Raw genomic sequence first — 20,304 nt, forward strand, 5'->3', positions numbered from 1 at the left:
TATAAGCCGCTCAAGCTCGGTACAAGCGGAACAGAAAGAAAATTTCATACATAAAAAAGTTTTCAAAATATTACTTTGAAATTATAATGGTGATATCACAGAAGCATTTCCAGTTGCTGTGCCAATTTTCATCAAAATCCACAAAGAAATAAAAAAGTTGATTTTGAAAGCCACGTCCCCCCTTAAGCGGGCAAAATAGTACAAAAACTCATAAAATTGACAGAAACACCAATTTGAGCAAAATGAAAATCAATTTATTTCTGTCAGATATTCAAATTCCCATGCAAAAAACGTGGAAGTTGGGGGTGATATTACTTGAAATGCTCACATGTAGGCCTCCAGACTAACCTACTGTGCAAGTTGCGACCTCCCAGTCCCATTAAACATCAAACCAGTGTCAGTCTGGCCCGCTTCCAAAGCACTCGATAGCATTGCTTCTGCAAGGCTGTTAGTGATGGCTTTAGTGGCCGTGGCTTCTTAATGAGGGGGAGGTAAGGTGAGATTGTGTAAGTTTAATGGTGAGATGGCTTGAGTCTGACTCAAAAATCTCGACAACTGATCATGTCTAATACAAAAAAGCCATCATGCAGACTTTCATAGCAGCACCCGCCGCGGTGGCTCAGTGGCTAAGCCGTTGCGCTGCTGAGCACGAGGTTGCAGGTTCAATTCCCGGCCGCGGTGGCCGCTTTTATGGAGGCGAAAAGCAAAAACGCCTGTGTGTACGAGATTTAGATGCACGTTAAAGATCCCCAGGTGGTCAAAATTATTCCGGAGCCCTCCACTACGGCGCACCTCATCGCCTGCGTTGCGTCGGCGCGTTAAACCCCACAATCAATCAAACTTTCATAGCAGCGTTCTGAGTAGGAGCCTTCTCTGCCATCAGCCTGCTGTGACTTGTACACAACAGAAATCACTGCTCCAGGGCCGCCACCATTTGGACACTTGCATTTCAGTAGCGATGTGAGGCTCTTGCGCTTTTTACAACCTTAACAACGGCAGGTCTTCATTTCCTGCATCCCGTACACTTGCAACCGGTTATAGGTTGGATCAATGTCGATTTCAGCGACAATGCGCTAGCACTGCTTCCATTGCTGGCTGTCTCCTCACCTCGGAAGTGTGTCGAATCCTTCAGCACATTTCAGAAGTTGAAATTGTTGCTGATAATATCAGCTGCAATTGATTGCGCAGCACTTGCAGTGCTAGGAAGGCACCATTCCGCTGTCCCAGAGAGCTCACCACTGTGTTTTCCGGATTCCTTCGTTCCTGTTTGCTTAGCCCCTTGCACGGGCATGAAGGCCAACACTTGTAGAGACAGAAATCATGCTTCTCACTGTTCATTAAGAGAACTTCCCTCAGACAAATAGAAAATGTGGACTGCGATAGAAAATAGGGCAACATTAAGTGCCATTGCAACAGCCAATGGCGGCTCCCCATTCGCATCACAAGATTTGGAGGTCCAGTAGGCACTCTCAAAAGAAGATGGCTGAAACTCTACCGAACGCGCGATTTCCTGAGTCGCCATGAGTCATTCAGACACATTTCTTAACTTGTCAACGTTTTGTTTTGATTTTTTGTAAAGTAAAGTGGGCATAGATGATAGATGTCGTGAGAACAAAAACTTGGCTGATTTCGAAAAAGCGATTTTTTTACCTGCATGTATCCTTAATTATAAGACTGTGAGGAGAAAACACAGACACTGTTTAATTTGAAATAACTAGCCTTTGGTAGCTCACTCAACTCCATTCCAGTCTGAAAACATGTTTTTTAACTAAGAAACACTAATAAGCATTAAAAAAACTGCAATTTCACGTGCATGTCAGCAGTAACATAGTAGGGAAATAATAAAAACAGTTATCAGTATATTAACTTCTGTTAACTTCGCATTAGCCTTCAAGTGTTACAATCAAACAGAACTAGAGGAACCGCTGCAATCGCATGGTCATGTTTCTTGGTGTTGGACTTGGTCGGCGGTAACTAATCAACCAAACAAGCCCCAGTAATTTCATTAAAACTGTGTGAGAGTGGCTAGTGCGTCGCTACTGCTTCACCTGTTTTTGTTAGTACAGTTGTGCCCACTCCTAATAGCTGCAGTTATAATGAACGCTCTGCTATACAATCAAACCACCCGCCATGGTGGCTGAGTGGCTAAGGCGTGGTGCTCCTGAGCATGAGGACGCGGGTTCCATGAGGACGCGGGTTCATGCCCGGCTGCAGCGCCTGCTTTTCTGATGGAAGCAAAAAGCAAAAACACCCATGCTTACAATATTCCGGTGCACGTTAAAGATCCCCATGTGGTCAAACTTAAAGGAGCACTGACACCAATTTTCGGCGTTAATATTATTGCACAGTTCGCTTCCTTCACTCAACAGAATACCCTGGCTGAAATATGAGCGGCCTGCGACGCGAAGAACATAGTTCAATTGGATCGCATTTATCGCGCCGACGGAGCAGCGCGCGGAGCGGCACTCAGCAAATGGACATCAGCGTGACATCACTTCAGGAGAGGAAAAAGAAGTGACGCGACAGCGCTCGCCAAAAACTCGTGACATCACTTCACGCGCGCGGCCCCACGAGCGGCGAGCGGACGCAACACCCTCTCAAGCGGGCGCCGGTGACGTCCGCACAAAGCGGTGATGTCAAACCGGGAGGCTGTCATATGCGCCGTTCGGGATGAAAGCGCGGGAATTTGAAACAAACGGTTTTCAGGCCGTTCAATGTAATTAACTATCGCGCGCTGAAGTATTTGAAGTGCTGTTTCAGGTTCGCCAGACCATTAAGCATCGATAAAAGCAATAAAAGTGTAACATGAAATTTTCGTGTCAGTGCTCCTTTAATCTGGAGCCCTCCACTACAGCGCGCCTCATCGCCTGCGTTACATTGGCGCCTTAAACCCTACAATCAATCTATACAGCCAAACCTTGATGTAACGAACTTTAATGTAACAAAGCCCTCGATGTAACAAACCACATAATGTTTTTTAACTTCAAGTGTATGCACACCATGTATTTTCACCGTCTGTGTAACAAAGTCCCGTTTTCCGAAATTTCAATGTAACAAAGTTTCATGGACAACTAGGCACGAAATTTTTGTTGTAGAAGTAGATTTTTGGAGATGCAAGTGCTGAAGCAAGGTCTCGATAAAATGCGAACAGCAACTCGGGCCACCCAATGCCTCGGAGCAGCGAGCCATGTAGTCTATGGGCGTTGCTACAAGCTCCTTGCCTACAAACTGCGTATGGCACCGCCGCCACCCCATGCCGCCGCTTTGCCCTTGGTTTGAGTTCGCTCAGGCTTGTTGGGTTTCATCATTCCAGCAAGTGCACGACAAAGCATTTGTGGGTCTTGATGAGCCTTGTGCACATTTTTTTTCACACCCATGTCCGCAATTGCGCGCCGGCTGCGATTTCTGCCCTAGCCAGGAAGCGACTCGCGCCTGAGGCAGCAGTGGGAGGAGCCTGACGACCTTCGCCAATGGGGAGGCGCGCCCCTATGGCGGGAGCTTCAAAGTGGTCGGGTATGCCGGCTGGCCCTGCCAGAGATGTTTAGGCTTACCACTGTGTAGGACATTTGATGGGAGCTTTCCTAAGCGGCACATATGACGTGTTACAGTGCAAATTTCGCCCATATTATCAGCTTTTTTCCCGCATGAACAACTTCGTTTGCCCTTGTGTTGCGTTTCAGCGAGTGGTTAGGAGCTACCCACATGGTGCGGGTGGTCTCGGCGGCTGCATCAGCGCGCCTGTGGCTCACGAGACGTGTTTTCGCATGCAGAAAACGCTCCTTGCGGTTCACGCTGATGCTCGCTTAGACGATTACGCTCTGGCAAACAGAAACAGTGTGCCAGCCATGTATGCGCACCACGTTTTTGTTTGCAGGATCCACTTCACGCGATTAACACTTCAGTTTCACCGCGAGTCTCAATGTGGCAAAGTTTCAATGCAACGAAGTAAATTACGAATTTTGCCGACTTCGTTACATCGAGGTTTGACTGCATAACAAACCAAGCACAGCATGACTGCACAGTATATACTGGGGCAATAGCTGTATGTTTCAGATAGAATGAAGAAGCGCTTGAGTGCAGCTCGGGTACAGTGAGTGCCTGCAATGGCTTGCGTTCATAGTCGCCAATTTGGATGGCTTTCCGCATGCGCGAAGTGCAAGATGTATTGCACAGAATTGCACTTTCTTCTATTTCCCAAGTGTACTGATAGCAGCCATCAAAATAAAGCAAGAATAAAAGAACATGTAAACGAAAGCCGCCATTTCAGGGTCACAAAAAAATTCTTTAGCCATTCAATCCGGTGCGTGCTTCTCTGTCCTCTCTAACTTGGCTGCGCCCTTTTGAGGTGTTGAAGTCACGTGATAACCACAACTGCCCTTCACCGTGGTGCACATCTGGAGGTGTCGAGCCACTGTGCCATTAGTTAGCCTTACCAGAACATAGTGCTGATAAGCAACTGCCTCCCGCCTCGCCAGTGAGTGAGGTTGCGTGCAAAAAGGTACAGATTCTGTTGCACCGGCGGTATTAACTGGGCTTCAGCCGCTGTGGCATTTGACCAAACCATCGCTGAGATATAACATGCTGTCTTCCTCAAAACGAAAGTACAATTAAAACTGCCACCAATTTGGAAGCGTCATGCAACAACATTTTTGGGGAAAAAGGCTTAAAATAATTTCTGGGAGTGTTTAGAGGTTGTGTGCATTTCAGTGATGGTAAAGGAAGAATGCTTGAAGGGTAGGTTGTGCCTGTCTGTTATCTTGGTTTGTGGCATTTTGCTTACACTGTTCTTAGAGCACAAATTTTTGTGGTTTGATGCAGCATTTTATAATTGGATTATTAAGGTTAATCTTATTATGAGCGGCAGATATGATGTATGAATTCATTGTGGCGATCAAGTGATTAAAAGGGGGCTCAGCTGTATCTGGATTAATCGTTTGATGTTTGTGTTAAAATTGGCATTATTGCTATTGGGGCAAAGCAGTCTTCTTAATGTGAACCAAGCTGGTATTTTGTCTTCCTGGCCCCTTTAACTGGATGCTGACCTGATTCGATAGTCTGTGGGACCAGAGCTGAGTGTGTAAGAGCTGGCGTTCACTACTGTGTCTGTTTGGGCCTTTGCCAGGAGGCCAAAGTGCTGACCATTGAGAAGGAGCTCAAACTGCCGATCATCATCAGCGCCAGCTTCCTGGTGACCACACCGCTGTCCGACGACACTCCCGAAGCTGCCCAAAGCTAACTCGCCCCTCCCCAGTGGGTCAGACGGCCCCAGCTGTTCCCGCTGCCCGAGCCTGGTTGCAGCCGGAATGGCCTGCGTTCTTTCCCTCTTTCTTCTGTCTTTACCCCCCCCCCCCCCCCCCCTTCTGACGCAGCTGAACAAAATTCAATGAAACACCCACAATTGGTGGATAAAAAAAAAAAAAGAAAGCTGGTAGACTGCTGTCGAGGGTGCAAGACTTTCAGAAGTGCCCTTTGTCGAGGGAAGGTTGAACTGCTTAAAGCAGTGGCTGTACTCACTGAAGACACTCAAGCAGGCTTTCTCTACGTCGGCTGCTAGCATAGAAGCAGGGTTGTTCCAGGGATAGGCAGAAAGGAGCCTTTTTTTTATTTATTTATTGTGCTGTGCCCTTTTTGTCAAATACAAATACAGTGCCAGAAGACGTGCCTTTCTTGTGTGCATGTGGAAATATGCGTGCTTTCATGTGCAGTCTCCATCACTTTCTCTTTTTTTTTTTTTAAGTTTTTCCTGCGCTTAAGCTACAGTGCAGAAACAGCAGCTGAGGAGTCGTTTGCTTTCTCTTGTGCCTCGCATACTGTCACAACTTCCTTGGAGGTAGCTGTAGACAGTGGTGTGGCTCTATTTCTTCCAAATAATCCTCCGAGTTGTCCTCCATAGAAAAATGTGGTGTCTGCGCACCCTGAGAGGTCATTAAGTGATCCCAGTTCTGTGGAATACTTTTAAAGCATTCCCATGCAGGAGGACAATAGTTTGTAAGTTCAGGTGTGACTTGGCCGAACTTGGGGTATACAGTTACAGTCGAACTTGGGGTAAGCAAGATATGCTGACTCAGTGAAAAAGGTTACACAAGACTTGGCGGATACAGTTGGAAACGAGATACTGGTCACTCTGTGGAAAAGGAAGGTTGCACAAGACTTTTTCTGTTTTGTTTAAAAATGAATTTGCGTGTTAACAAGCTGGAGAAAAGATTTCTTACTTGGGGGAAAAAAAGTTTTAAGTGCAGCAGTAAATGTTTTAGGGTGTCACTGTAGCATGTCGCTGTAGAAAATGGGCACAAACTTGAAACTCCTGATAATATTCGAAGGCACCATAAAACTTTTTTGGGCACCACTCAGCATTAAATTTTTGCCGACATTCTGCTACCTGTGAGTGGGGTATTCCAAGAGGAAATGTTCCAAATTCCTCTTTTTTTAGCGGCAGTTTAGAGAATGTCTGACACTACCGAATTCCTTTCGGTTTAGGCGGAACTACTGCAGAAATGTCTTGATGGTGTCCGCACTTTTAAAGGTGAGCGGTGGGCCAGTTTGAGGCAAAATACCGTCAAGTTCTCACCAGTGACATTCCCCAGAGTTGTGCATTTAGTGGCTTCTACTATGCAACAGAACCACTCCACAGTCTTTGTGTATGCTGACGCTCCCCCCCCCCCCCTCCCCCCCCCCTTCTCCTATTTGGCAATTTGAAGCCCCAAACTCAAAGTTCGAGCTTTGGGGTTGATCAGCATGGAGTGGAAGCAAGGGGTTAGCCGGCTAAAAAAATAAAAAATAAAAAAAAGTTTGTTTCAGCGCGCACAAAAAGCATCTGATGATCTGGTACTGTGCTGCGATTGTAATGTTGAATCAAATTTTGCGTTTCAATTTTTATCTTGTAAAGCTGGGTGTAGTGTTCTGTTAAAGTTGAGCACCCTATTGAAGAGCCTTTGATGTAAAAAAAAAAAAAATCTTTCTCTGTTGTGAGCAACTTCAGTAAAAGTGTCAAAGGACCCCGTTGCAAGTATGTTTGAGGCCACATAGTGATTAGTGCTGTGTCATGGCTGCTAGTTCCTAGCAAGCTTTCTCAGCTGTGATAGACAACACACACGTTTGCTTCCGGTGGTTACTCAACTGGGAAAAGCACAACTATGCAACATCCCTCTTACTACTTTCTGTCCAGATGCTCCTCAGCCATTTTGTGAGAGCTCTGTCATTTTAACGTGTGTTTTGCTAGTGTGCACTGTGTTCTCTCTCTCTCTCTCTCTCTCTCTCTCTCTCTCTCTCTCTCTCTCTCTCTCTTTGTTTCTTCCTTTATTTATTTTTGTTTGTGTAATGTTTCTTATTTTTTCTTTTCCCTGGAAATCGCCCTTAGGCACACCTTATTTAAGCTTGAGCAACAGCAGCAGCAGGGGTTGAATTGTAATGACCAAGAAGAGTTTGCATGGAAGGCCTGTAGGAGTAAATTTTATGACAGTGAATCTGTTCGAATAAAGCATGCTCCAGTTAAATACTTGCCAAAGGGAACTTTGCTTTTGGTGGGCTCAAACTGAGGAACCACAGCAAAAACATTTTGTATCGAAATTCGTTTTAATATGGCAGGGCATCCTGAAAGAGGCAGAGAAGTAGCGGGGGTGGCCGTTTTCCGATTTCAACAACAGTTCAACGCATTGACAACCCTGGTTGTAAATTGTTCCTGGCCATTTTCTGTTGTAAAAACTGTGAAACGGCTGCTTGAGGTCTTTCCATTCCTCTGCTAAAAGGTTACAAAGGCTGCAAGGAGTATTTGGGTAATATGCAGCAATAATAACAACCCCGGTGACATATTTGTTAAGCAGAATTTGTTTGTACGTGTGGAAATAAAATTTTATTTAGAATTATTTGCAGCTTTAAAGAAAGGTACCCATTTGCGCTAAAGATAGTACTAAAATGGGCCCTTCTTTTTTTTTTTTTTTTTCCCTAGCTTGCAGCAGAAGAACACTTATTAAAAGAAAATCCTGTGTTTATCAATTTTAAATTGTCATTAACTATGCAGTGTGGGCAGTGCATGGGGGAACATTTTTATTTTCCCTCAAAACATCTCTTGCTGAGCTTATTGTAGCTGGGCGGGACCAAAATAGCATTATCTTGGCTGTTATGTTTTTGTAATCTTAGCGTAAACTGCTTTAATTTAAGTGGCGCTTGCAGATGGAACAGTACACAATGCAGCAGGTGCTTCCTAGCATTCTAAACTATATGGTTGATGACTTGGTTGTCACAGTTCAGTAGTTCTGCAATGACTCTGTATTTTGTTCTGAACCCTAACCTATAATTTTTAAATCCTCATCTACTGCTTTCTGAATGAAACTGATTAGTATTTACGCGGGCATTGAGAACCTTGTTGTTGCAGTGCCTGGAGAACAGTGCACGCCAACATCGCATAAAGCTCCTCTCCCTCCCAAAATATTGTTCACTCCTGAAAGCAAACAGAAGGGAAATGTGCACTCGTAGCAATGACCTCATGGCGTGATGACAGGCGTGATGTTGTGCTTCTGCTTGAGTGACTTGCTTGTGCAAAGAACAGTGCCTTATCAGCAACAAAATTTTGACAGTTGTAACTGGTTACGAGTGTTTGTGTTGGCTGAGCATCTGTGCCTTGGGTTTTGTGCGTCTCCACTTCTACGAGAGTTGGGACTGTGTACAGAGCTTTTTGTCACTGCACCCTTAGGAGATCCTCGTATGTTTTATGTGCCCCATTGCAATTTCAAGCGTCTCTCTGTGTGGCGTCTGGCTGTTTATGGGTGTGTACGTTTCACGCTTTTGTTGGACTTCTGAGTGCATTTCTCGTGCCCGAGTTAGTACATGCCAAAGTGGGCATGCACTCTCTCAGAGGAGCCATTCTGAAATGTCAAGCCTGCTTGCCAGTCACCGCCTACATGCTTTTGACGAATATACCGAACCACGCCCTAAACAGAACATGGACCTTATCAAGTGCTACCAGGATCTTAACACCAGCTGCTATGCTAACACCATGGCATCAAAGATGCTCAAAATGTCTCTGGGTGACGTGCACAGCAGAAGCCTTCATGTTTTGATCAACTAAATTGCACCTGTGAGCAAGGGGTTCAGGCTTAGAATAAACACAGAATTCTGCCCTGGGGCACAAGAACAACTCTGTAGAAATGTTTTTCTAAAACTATAGAAAGTGTTTAGCTTTCGTTTAATTTGTAAAACAGCATGAACTGCTGGCTATCCAAAAACAATGGCACCTGTTCATTGGCAGTTACAGGGCTGTCTAGGCGGTGGTTAGCAAAATGTAGGCTTGATTGCTGTGAATGACATTGCCGAGTTTATTTTGTTAACATCAGTGCGGCTGCATACTTTGCTTCTCTAATCCGTGTCAACCACTGCATCCTTGCAGTTCTCATTAGGTTTGGCGTGTAAGTCGTTAAATATAAAAAGAGCATACCTGTATTTCTTAAGTTAACCAGGTGATTACTACTCATATTTTAGCTTCCTTTAGGGCCGTGCTATTTGCTGTGCCCAAAGTATACAAGAAGTCGCACATGGTGCGTCGTGTGCCACTGAGCTTCATTGTAATGCTACAAAAGGCCTTGCAGGTTGCATCCAAATTTTTTTCCCCTAAACGCGAAAAATTGCTGACTGTTTTTGTTCATTTCGTTGCCTTATTGATTTTCACCAAAATTTTTAGTTTGCGTGATCTCTCTGCGGCCATTTTAAGCACTTTGTACTAATTTTCGTTAAGTACTGTTGGCCTTATTCTTTACCATTGATGGGTTCATTTGGTATATCCAACTATTTTTGTTTTCTTTCCTGTCTGCATTGTTTTGTCTCGCATTCTAGTCATGCTGTCATTACTGTTGCATCAAAATCTGTTTGTTTTTAATGAGCGAGTATGCTTTCCACTACTTTGTGAACTATGGTACTGTAATATTTTTGTTTTGGTTGTGCATAGATGCTACTATTTGTGACAGCTTTTATTTTTTTAGTGCCCAATTCGTTGGACACTGTGCAAATTTGCGCACATTCAAAAGTGCTTTTATGTGCTTCTATAACTTATCCGTTGCCCACAGTTGGCGCAGCAAAGGTATGCTGTCATTCCGTGTGATATGAAATGTTTTAAGCTGGTGAATAACACAAAAATGTGTACCTTTTATGTTCTACAAAATAAATGCATCTTTGTTTTTGCATTGATATGGGTGGTCTGTTTCATTGATCTATAATTGTTGCTGTGCTTCTCTTAGACATGATACTGAGAATCAAAAAGTTAATAAGCGGGCCGTGCCTGTTCAAATGTGCTGGGATTTGTTATGTAGTGTAGATTCCTCTTGCTAAGTGTTATATGATTTGCTTCCTGTTGTAGCAGCCAAGGCATATTGGCATTGGATTGCAGCCTAGGGGCCTAGCCTTTCACAATCTTGCTACTTTATTTTTTTGCAATAAATGTGTAAAGCTTTGAGAGTTTAAAAGGAGAGCTCATGAGGCCACAAGCTTGGAGCTGTTCCCTCGTGGTTTCTTAATTTTCTGCTCTCTGCTTGGGCACACGACGCATCTCGGAGTTGTTCTTATAAGTATGTATGTGAGTGCTCTGACTTTTAACCACAAAACCGACACAGATTTTGGTAACATTAGGTTGGAAAGGGTAGATGTGCAGCCACAATCTTTGTTCTAGATTTTTTTTCCCCATAAATTGGAATGTGAAGTAATATTTCGGCTATTTTTATTTCATTTGGATATGATTTAAAGGGAACTTTCACGGTTTGCAGGGTTGTAATATAGAGTTGCATTTTTTGGGGAGGGGCCTATGTCGTTCGGTACTGATTTTCACCCAAATGATATTGGCACGGCTCAAGTTGAATCTGGTAGGTTAATCATGATCTCTACAAATTCGCTGTCGACAGAACTCTGTACTAGGCTGTAGCCTGACATGTTACTTTTGCGGCAAATCAAAGTATGCTCAGTACATAAATTTGGGGAGTGAATCTAAGTCTGGATTAAAATGTTACTGTACAATGGTCGGATTATCATAAAATTATTTTTATATCATGCATGCATATGAAAACTTGCTTTGAAGTGCGTTACACTTAAGCCACTTGAAGAGAACCACCGAAACAGCTGGAAAAAAATTATTAGGCATCTCCACACCAGCTGGGACTAGTCACACTTCCTGTCACCTAGTCACACACTTTTAACTTTGGCACGCAAGTGTTCTGCGTGCCCATCTTTCGATGTTTATTGTGTCTGTGAGATCTGTACCCTTAATCCTTGCTTAAAGCACAGCTCCCTTTTATCATATATGTTGGTGACACACCTTCACTGATGCTGGAGTGGAACATGCTTAAACTTTGAACAGCGGGAACAGGGACTAGAAAGACAACAACATGGGACAAAGCGCACTTCGTCCTGTGTTGTCTTAGGATTTTGGAGTACACTTGCAGCAGCGGCAGGGATCGGCCAAATGTCCAGCCCCTCCCAACCGATTGTATTGCTGCTCGGCGCTGTCGCAGTCGGTCATTGACGCATCACCCTGTTTGACTGATGTAGCATTTGCCACAAGGTAATGGTATCTTGTACACTACACCAACCTTGCAGTCTCCAAAGTTCTCAAACACAATCATCTTGCGCAACTTCCGTGCGCAAACAGATAGCGAAATAATCGAGGCATACCAAAGTAACAATGAGGCGGAGAGATGTGTAAGCACCCCTTCAGTGGCACTGTCAACAAAATAATTCTGTTATCTAAAGAGGGTTGTGCATGGTAATGTGATGTGCGCAGAAGCATGGGTTTTTGGGGTGCGGCGAGTTTATAGTCTTATGTATCGTAATGTTCACTTTGTCTAGCATCTGTCCCATCCACATCCTTCTCTAATGCTCACATCTGTTTTGCACCAGGAAACGTGCCTCAGTTATCCCATAATGTATCCACAAAAGTGCCCACTGACCACATGACCAGCTTGCGGAGCTACCCCAACATTATACCTCGCAACATGGGAGCGCCCCTTCATATGGCCTTCCACCACCCCAAGTAACACAAGACACATATGCTCTGGCTAGGCCATCCAGCTGCGAACCGGATGATCAGTGAATGCTGATAGGCCGGGCCCTGGGGTACGTGTTGGGGGGGTGGGGGAAGGAGGAAACAGAGCCGGGCGCGGCCGGGCAGTAAAAACAAAACATCAATAAACAAACCCAATGCATAGTTCGCGACAACACCCCCCCACCCCCCACACCAAAGACGACGCAGCGCTGAAGGGAAAACAAGTTTATTGGAGCAAACTTAATTGTGCTCCCTTAACGACTCAAAAAATACATAGGCGACGAAACAGCAGTCAACAAAGTGACGTGCGCAGACTCGGGTATGTTGAAGATAGAATCGGGAATCGGGGCGGCGCTAGTTCACCGGTCTCTGAACCTCCCTAAATTAAGTGCCCGCTGAAGTCGAAAGGATATCCGCCACCGGGATAGCGCAGTCGGTAGCGCACCGCACGCGTTATGCGAAGGCCGTGGGTTCGATTCCCGCTTCCGATCACAGCGAATTTTTCTCGACTTTTGATTTCTTTATTCCTGTATTATACAAAAACGACAATCAACTCATTCGGCACTATAAAGCACGTTCAAGTAGCCGAATAGCACTGGCAATAAGGACTGCATCTTTGATTTACATATATATAATATATATATATATATATATATATACATATATATATATATATATATATATATATATATATATATATATATATATATATATATATATATATATATATATATATATATAAATCACTTGCCCTCCATGATGATGGTAATATGATAGTTATAATGAAATGTACCAATCATTATCATCATCATCGTGTGTATACAATAGTCACCCACAAATGCACTCTCAAAACTCAACAAGAAGTGGTGCACAGTTATTCTGAGGTCATGCGATACTAGTTACGTGTCCCGGTAACTTTTTTCTCAGTATTCGCCCCGAGCGCGAACACAGTCGGCCCCTGGCGGCGGCGGGACGAACCGCTCCTAGTGTGGATGGCGCTCTCGCGTCGTCTGCTTTTTCACGTTGCGTGCGGCGCAGGACGCGTGCTGCACACGACAAAACAAACAATATGTGTGCTCGTTTGACAGTAAGCAATGACATAGTAACCTCTGCGTGCTCGTTTCCTCTAGAAACGCAATAATCAGCGGCCGTTGCGGGTTAATGCGCTGGTTTAATTCCACGAAACATCTTCGCTGTGGTCACCGCTTGAGTGTGAAACGTGTTATAAACATTGCTTCCACACATTGCACTTTTGTTATTGTTGAGTGCAGTCGTCTGCCGTTTCGGGAACGTCGAAGGGTGCTTTTTGAAGGTGGCGTGGCGATTATTTAAAGGATAAAAGTTTAGTACGCGAAACGGGTAAGAAGCGACAAGACCTGTGCATACGCGTGCAAATTCCACACCCTTGTAAAATTGCGCTGTGTCCTTATAGAAAGAAGAAACAAACAAAAACATTTACACCTCACACGACCCGGGCGCTATCGCCCAGACATTGAAAGACTCTGGTTATACTCAGGAGGAGGGATAAGCATTTATTCAACTGTATCGAGTTGCTAATTTTACGTATTATTTAAAATACGTTTCTATGGATGCGCAAGAGTATTTAGGGGGAATGTTTCGGTAAAATTAAGCAGTTGTGAGTTTGCGTCAGTCATGTGGCATTTTGTGTGTCATTTTCATATATATCATTTTCAAATCCGACATGAATCACCTTGTCCAGAAACGTGTCTCACTCAGCATAACCAAATGCCTAATTTGGTCACGTCTTAACTTCTTAAGGTGGACCTAAGTTTAAAGAAAGAGGAGAAAACGCGTAATATATAATGCACGTTGTTGCCCACATGTGTGTGGGGTGTGTGCCATGACTCGCTGGTTTTTTTTTTTAAATTTTTTCCCACAATGCTTGCTTTCAATACAATTTTGAAAAAAGCGTCCCACAATTCCTGGACAATCTCGGACCAAAGGGGGGTTAATCATTTTGGAAAATACGGGTACTGCTTTTTCACCGCTACAGAACACGACGCCTAGTGTAGTTTCGATTGTAAATAATACTGATAACCATAGTTTGGGTTTTCGCGCGCGTTACATGCGTTCTCTTCTCGCTGCTCTTGCAACGTTGGCAGGACCCCCCCCCCCCCCTCCCCCTTCCCGAAAAAAAATGAAATGCGCAGAATTTCATTTTTTAACCAATCCTCAAGAATTAAATGCCAAGACGAAGGCGATATTCAGTTTACAAAACAAAGTAGTTACCGGGAGCCCGTTACGCTGATTTGCAACGAGAAATAAAAAAAATGTTTTAATTACTACATCTGCAACAGCGCAACTTCATTTATTGCCGTCTTTATGGTTCGTAAGCGACCTTATACGCAAGAATGCAAACACATCTCGCTGTTGCAGGCACCTGTTAGATTTTAAAAGGAACACAAATCGTCAACAGAGCAGCCGTCACAGAAAATTTGTGCTCACTGTGAGGTCCCAGAAGCTTGGTTTGCACACTGTAAGCCTAGCTGCTTGTCACTTTGCGAAAGCCTAGCTAAACATGAGATGTTGATTGTACTGCGTGCGTTGACAATTCAATTCGCAAGTTCACTTGCGACGAAAGCCGTAAATAAGTGATCCGAAACCGTTATTCCTTCCTTCAGAGTCGCTAAAATTTCATTTAAAAGACCCGTTAGAGCGGTTACATTTATATATCTGCGCTGATCAAAATTCAGTAATTTTATGTTGCCTTTTCAACACACAAAAAATATCTTAAGCTCTTAGAAGGAATTTCCGGGCAGTTAAGTAGTATTACCATTTCAGGGCATCCCACAAATGCAAGAATGCGTCATGCTACCAGTGAAATCGATTGAGATTGCCGTTGTAAACTGAATTTCAGAGATCGATGCTTCCTGATTTGTTTCTATTTATGATTTTATTGAAGGCTCAAAGCCATAGTCTGGAAAGATCGAGCTTGCTACGTGCCACAGCGTACAAGTTCATTGTCACAATTACGGCCATTCTGAGATTCCCGATGAGTCGTCGCGTTTTTTGGCGTAATAATGAAAACTGACTGCCGCTTCCATGTTATACATTGAACGTTGAGTAACCGAACTACAGCATACCACCCTTGTTTGCACCTTTCGTGCGCACATACGCCGGGAAAAAGGCACGAAGCGCGCCCACAGTGTGCATTCTTATGGGCCGCTCAGCGGAGTATCCACACTAGCAGCGCGACGCTGTCGCCACCTACATGTCGAGCTCGCGGCGAATATTCTGCTTCCATCTCCCGTTCCATTTGAAGTACCGAACTTCAAACTATACTGAGATACCTGTCGAGTTCTGGGTATCGGTGTACGACAGTATAATTATAGAATGTCGTAACATTCTAAGTGCCACACGTTTGTTCCTTTGCCACAAAAAATGAAAGATTAAACAGATTCCGTCAACTTGCAGTCGTTAAAAATATTCTGGTATTTGTCCAAAACATGTTTACTACAGATGCTCTTCATTAATGTTACATTACAAAATTACGGAATTACAAATTACGGAACTACAATTACAAAAAATACGCACATACCCAGCTTTCTCGCTCAAAATTACAACCTCTCGGGAACCTAGAAAAACCACTTTAGGAAAATGATATTTGGCATAAAGCTAGAAGTCAACGTGAAGATTAAAACGCTAAAAGAATATTTCAGGTTTCGGAATATTTTTTTTTGTGTAATTAGCTGTCAAATCTAACTCCCCATGCATTTCTATGGGATAGTTTCCATGACTCAGGAACCCAATCGCGCAACGTGCGCGACTTGAAACTGTGCGCAAAGCAAGTATTCACCCCAAATATTAGCTGTGCAAAAGAACTTTTCATTTCGCTAAAAAATTGCAGAGTAATCACTGTTGAAAGGACTGCCATGAGCGGGAAAGCTGCACATGAATTCATTTAAACATTTTATGGGTATCTGAAGACGCAAAATTTAATGCGGTAACATTGCGGTTGAATAAGTTATACCAGAGTCCTTCAATGCTTTACTGGTCACGAAACTGCTCCGTAACTCAATGGGAGAGCTTCATATGCTGCATTTGGCCGCCGCGCGGTGGCGCCGCCCTCTCACTGAGGTCACTCCTCGGGCGGCGTTCGCTCTGGCTCGAACGACGGAGCCGCGGCGAGTTGTGTTTGTTTTGTGCGGGAAAAAAATGTAACGTGCATATCGCGCTCTTGTGATGCGACTTAAGTAGTGCAACGACGATGCCGAACATGTGTTGCGTCCCGGGATGTCGTTCCTTGTACAACGATACCACAGAAAATGTTTCCTTGTTCTGTTGACCGAGCGACGGGCAGCTGTGTGAGAAATGGAGGGGTGCCATTCCAAGGCAAGCAACGGGAGATTTCAGTTTCGATTATAAGTGTGCGACAGTGTGTGGAAATGCACTGTGTGTGAGAATGGAAAAAGCAATGTACCTTTTTGAGAGCATCGTGGGCCTAGAATTGTACAAGGCTAACTTAAAGCCGGATTTTTGTCATATCAGTCAGGTTGTAACGGTGCTTCATTACCTGTTTGCAAACTTGTATTACCTTGCGCTCAGGCTCGCGTGTAAAAAAAAGCTTTGGGACATCCTTGTGCTTTTACTTTTCATATTTCCGCGAATTATCCCTTAGGGTTCGTTTTGTTTGTTTTGTAACCGCGCGTGGCCGATTCCGGTTTCTTATCTGGCGTTTCAACCGGAGCGCCCGTTTGCTCTTTTTGTCGTACGTCCCATCGGGCAATATTGTTTGATATGTAAAGGGTGCCACCTTGTCGCTAACTTGAATTTTTGTTTCTTCGACAATGTTCTCCATCCTATTTCCATGGTTCTGAAACTAATAACGTTCCAAGAGTAATGCATGCATAGCAGACGCCGCGCAACTCACTTTATCGACGTTCATCTGTTCACGTCACACTGCGGACTGCTTCTTAGACGTTTGTGTTTCATTCTAGTCTTTTGTATAGCAGGAGATCGCTAGCTCGCTGCGTTCAGAAAAGCTTTGCGTCGTTCTTGGCTACGTGGCAATATTCTGTTTCCTCCGTGTGCTGCACATCGCAGCACGAAAAAATAAATTTTTGTACGCTGGACCATGCTCTTTTGTCTCCCTTCGTAACATAGAATTTTTTTGTTGCGTGTGATAAAATCAGTTTCATTGTTCTTTTTTCGCTTCCTGTTTTTGCAAGGATTGCAAAGCGTGCCATGGAAGCAGAAAGACACATGGAGTAACATATATCTCTTCGTGTTTTGATCCTTCGCGTTTCTGCAGCGTTTTTAGATGTTCTCAAGTATGTACCCACTCATCGAAACGACAATACTATTGGGCTATCTCTTTTAGCGTTCTGTGCATTACAGAGCAATCAACGGATTCATTAAGCGTAGTCTGAACGACGCGTACTTGGTTTCTTTCAGTTTTTTATTGTATTATCGATAGGCCCGCAGCAGTCCGTCACTACACAGTTACCGTATGTGTGGTATTTACAACTTTGCTTTAAGAAACGAAGCAATATAGATTTAAAAATCCGTAAACACGACGGCGCAGCGCTTGTGCCAGAGCACACAGAAGCCGTTGCCGTTCGCGGCCGAAGTCTACGGTAACTTACTTCGAAAAATAAAACCCAATTGAAGGCAGGTGATAAACACAATTACTGGACTATCGCTAACTACTACGAAAAAAAAAACACTTAATCAGCGCGCAGACACCAAAAGCAGCGAGCGTTTGCACGCCAAGAGCTGGCAAATACGCCGCACGCGCTGCGGCTGGATGCCCTTCGTGCGGCGGTGGCGCCTGTAGTGGCGCGCGCGGTCCCTATATGAAGCGAGCGCCGGAGTTTCGTGACCAGTAAAGCGTTGAAGGACTCTGGTTATACTAAGAGGTTTGTGTAAACACGTTTCGTACCTGTTTCGTACTCTTAATGCCGACATTTAGAAAAATACCTCCTCAGTGAACAGCTACGCCAGAGAAGAAACAAACCATTGAGTGGCCGTGCTACAACTTTCAGGTATGTAGTCCTTGTGGTATGAGCTGAGTGATTATCAGCCAGTCGATCGGTCGGTGGGGCCAGAAATGTCTTCGTTGGTACAAATGATGATGTATAAGCAAGCTCGCTGCGATGCTTAAGCTGAGCGCTGTACATTCTTTGCAGTGGCGCCAAATCCATCCGCGAACTTTCTCGCGTGCTTCATGTTGCGGCAAAGCAAGTGCTCAAACCTAGTCTGTGTTAAGGGCCGGGGCTGCGTATGCCAGCAATTCGATGCAACACAATTTGTTTCCTCGTCGTATTTGTTCATTTTCCTCACCTTTATGAATTTATATCACACTACATTCGCAGTTTTTGCCACTTATTACAACTTGAGCTTCTATGCACTACCACTATGACTCCGAAATGCCTATGATGCAACTTTGCAATGTAAATAGAGACTTTTAGTATAGCGGAAAGCACCACTTTAGCGCGTCCATAGATTGATTGATTGTGGGGTTTAACGCGCCGACGCAACGCAGGCGATGAGGCGCGCCGTAGTGGAGGGCTCCGGATTAATTTTGACCACCTGGGGATCTTTAACGTGCGCCGAAATCTCGTACTCACGGGCGTTTTTGCTTTTCGCCTCCATCAGAAAAGTGGCCGCTGCGGCCGGGAATCGAACCCGCGACCTCGTGCTCAACAGCGCAACGCCTTAGCCACTGAGCCACCGCGGCGGGTAGCGCGTCCATAGAGTTAGCGGGAACGCTAACCGTCGCGTAACGAGGCGCTATCCGTTTGCGATTGCGGCGCGCAAACGTTAACGCCACAGCTAAAACACTATACTAAAACTCCCTAATACCTTCAGTAATTATAGAAAGCAGAACCACTGCCCAGACAAAATGTCGAATGACTGAGCAAGGGCTCTGAATTCCGAAACGGACGATACAGAGGTTACATAATTACAGGGCAATAGCTTTTAGTCGAAGCAACTCCGTCAAATCAACGATCCGGTACCATGCATTAAGGAGATTGAACTGGTCATTCGTAAACACTGTATCGTTGCAAGGTTATTTTGAATGCAGGACGTATTTCGAAACAATAGCAACAGGTTTATAAATTTACATTAACTTTTTTTCATTTTTGTGCAGTTCCAATTCGTAGCTAATTGTTTAGGGCACTCGAATAACTAAAAAAATATAATAGAGTTGAACCTCGTTATAACGAACGCTGATATGGCGAATTATCGGATATAGTGAACTAAACACTATCTTTGGTTGGTCACGCTTCATTTCAATTGCACTTATTCTTTTACAACAAAAGTGAAACTGTGAGAGCCGCGCGAGGTGATAACAAAGAGATATTTGACCAGTAGGCTGAGAGCCTGCCTGGAAAAATTCCCGGCGTCCGAAACTGCATAAGTAGAAAAGGCCCCTTTGTTCGTGGACACTGTAGAAAACTTCATTTTGCTCGGTGCTGTGAATGGCCACCAGACAAAAATAACATCCTTCCTCGAAAAAATAGGAACGCAGGCCTGTTTTGTCAAATGAACTTTGTTCTGTTGTAATTTCCCATTTCATGTTCTGGTCCTTTGAGCTTTAAATGCCACAAGGAGAAAGATAAGAGTTACCTTGTTTATAGTAGGTTCGAAGATTAAAATAATGCGTTTTTGTACCAAAGATATTTGCGGGAGCCAGATTATCGATTGGCTTGGACCGATTTTTAGCTCTACTGCTATAACGAGTATCGGACGTAACGAACCAAATTACTGTCCCGACACTACTTTGTTATAGCGAGGTAAGACTGTACCAACAACAATGCCCAATGTGTACTGGGGAACAGGTACGCTTGTTTATTTATGCTGTTGGATGTAAATAACCAATTGTTAGCACTTAACTAATTATTGATATCGGATTTTCACGGATTACTTTAAATGCGTGAGTTTTTACGATAATAAATATCCTCATATCGACTCACGGACGCTCGATGGAAAAGTGGTCCAGCCTACCGAATGCGCCTCTACGCCGGTGACGGCGTTAGTTTCTCCTTCCGCCACAGCATCGGCCGTGGCGCTGATCATCGGTGAAAGATAGAGTTCCTGTATGTAGCTCCCGCAGGGAGCTAAGAGTTGCGCGACCCTTTTCCACGCGCCGCCGTGATTGCGACACTCCGGTTATCCATGCCGCGCAGAGAAGCCCCCACTACGGCTGCGCCGCAGCCGCCGACGCGGGCGGCACCGCGCCCCGCCCAGGAACAGCAGCAGCAGCAGCGTGAGCGACATCGCAGGAATCCAGCGTAGCCGCCGTAAGGCGCCGCCGACCG

The 20,304-nt window shown here is 44.5% G+C and overlaps 1 protein-coding gene across 1 annotated transcript in view; it reads left to right on the plus strand.

Annotated features, from left to right (window-relative positions):
- Positions 1 to 10,176, plus strand: part of LOC144143882 (germ cell-less protein-like 1) — a 76,047-nt gene extending 65,871 nt beyond the window's left edge. The window contains exon 14 of the mRNA XM_077675481.1: positions 5,123 to 10,176. Within this exon, the coding sequence (XP_077531607.1) occupies positions 5,123 to 5,236 (114 nt within the window). The 3' untranslated portion in view covers positions 5,237 to 10,176. The remainder of the gene's footprint in view (positions 1 to 5,122) is intronic.
- Positions 10,177 to 20,304: the final 10,128 nt, after the last annotated feature.

Source organism: Haemaphysalis longicornis, unplaced genomic scaffold (assembly GCF_048455015.1).
Source record: "Haemaphysalis longicornis isolate Haplotype H1 unplaced genomic scaffold, Haemaphysalis longicornis Haplotype H1 scaffold_1, whole genome shotgun sequence".
NCBI classification, from domain to species: domain Eukaryota; kingdom Metazoa; phylum Arthropoda; class Arachnida; order Ixodida; family Ixodidae; genus Haemaphysalis; species Haemaphysalis longicornis.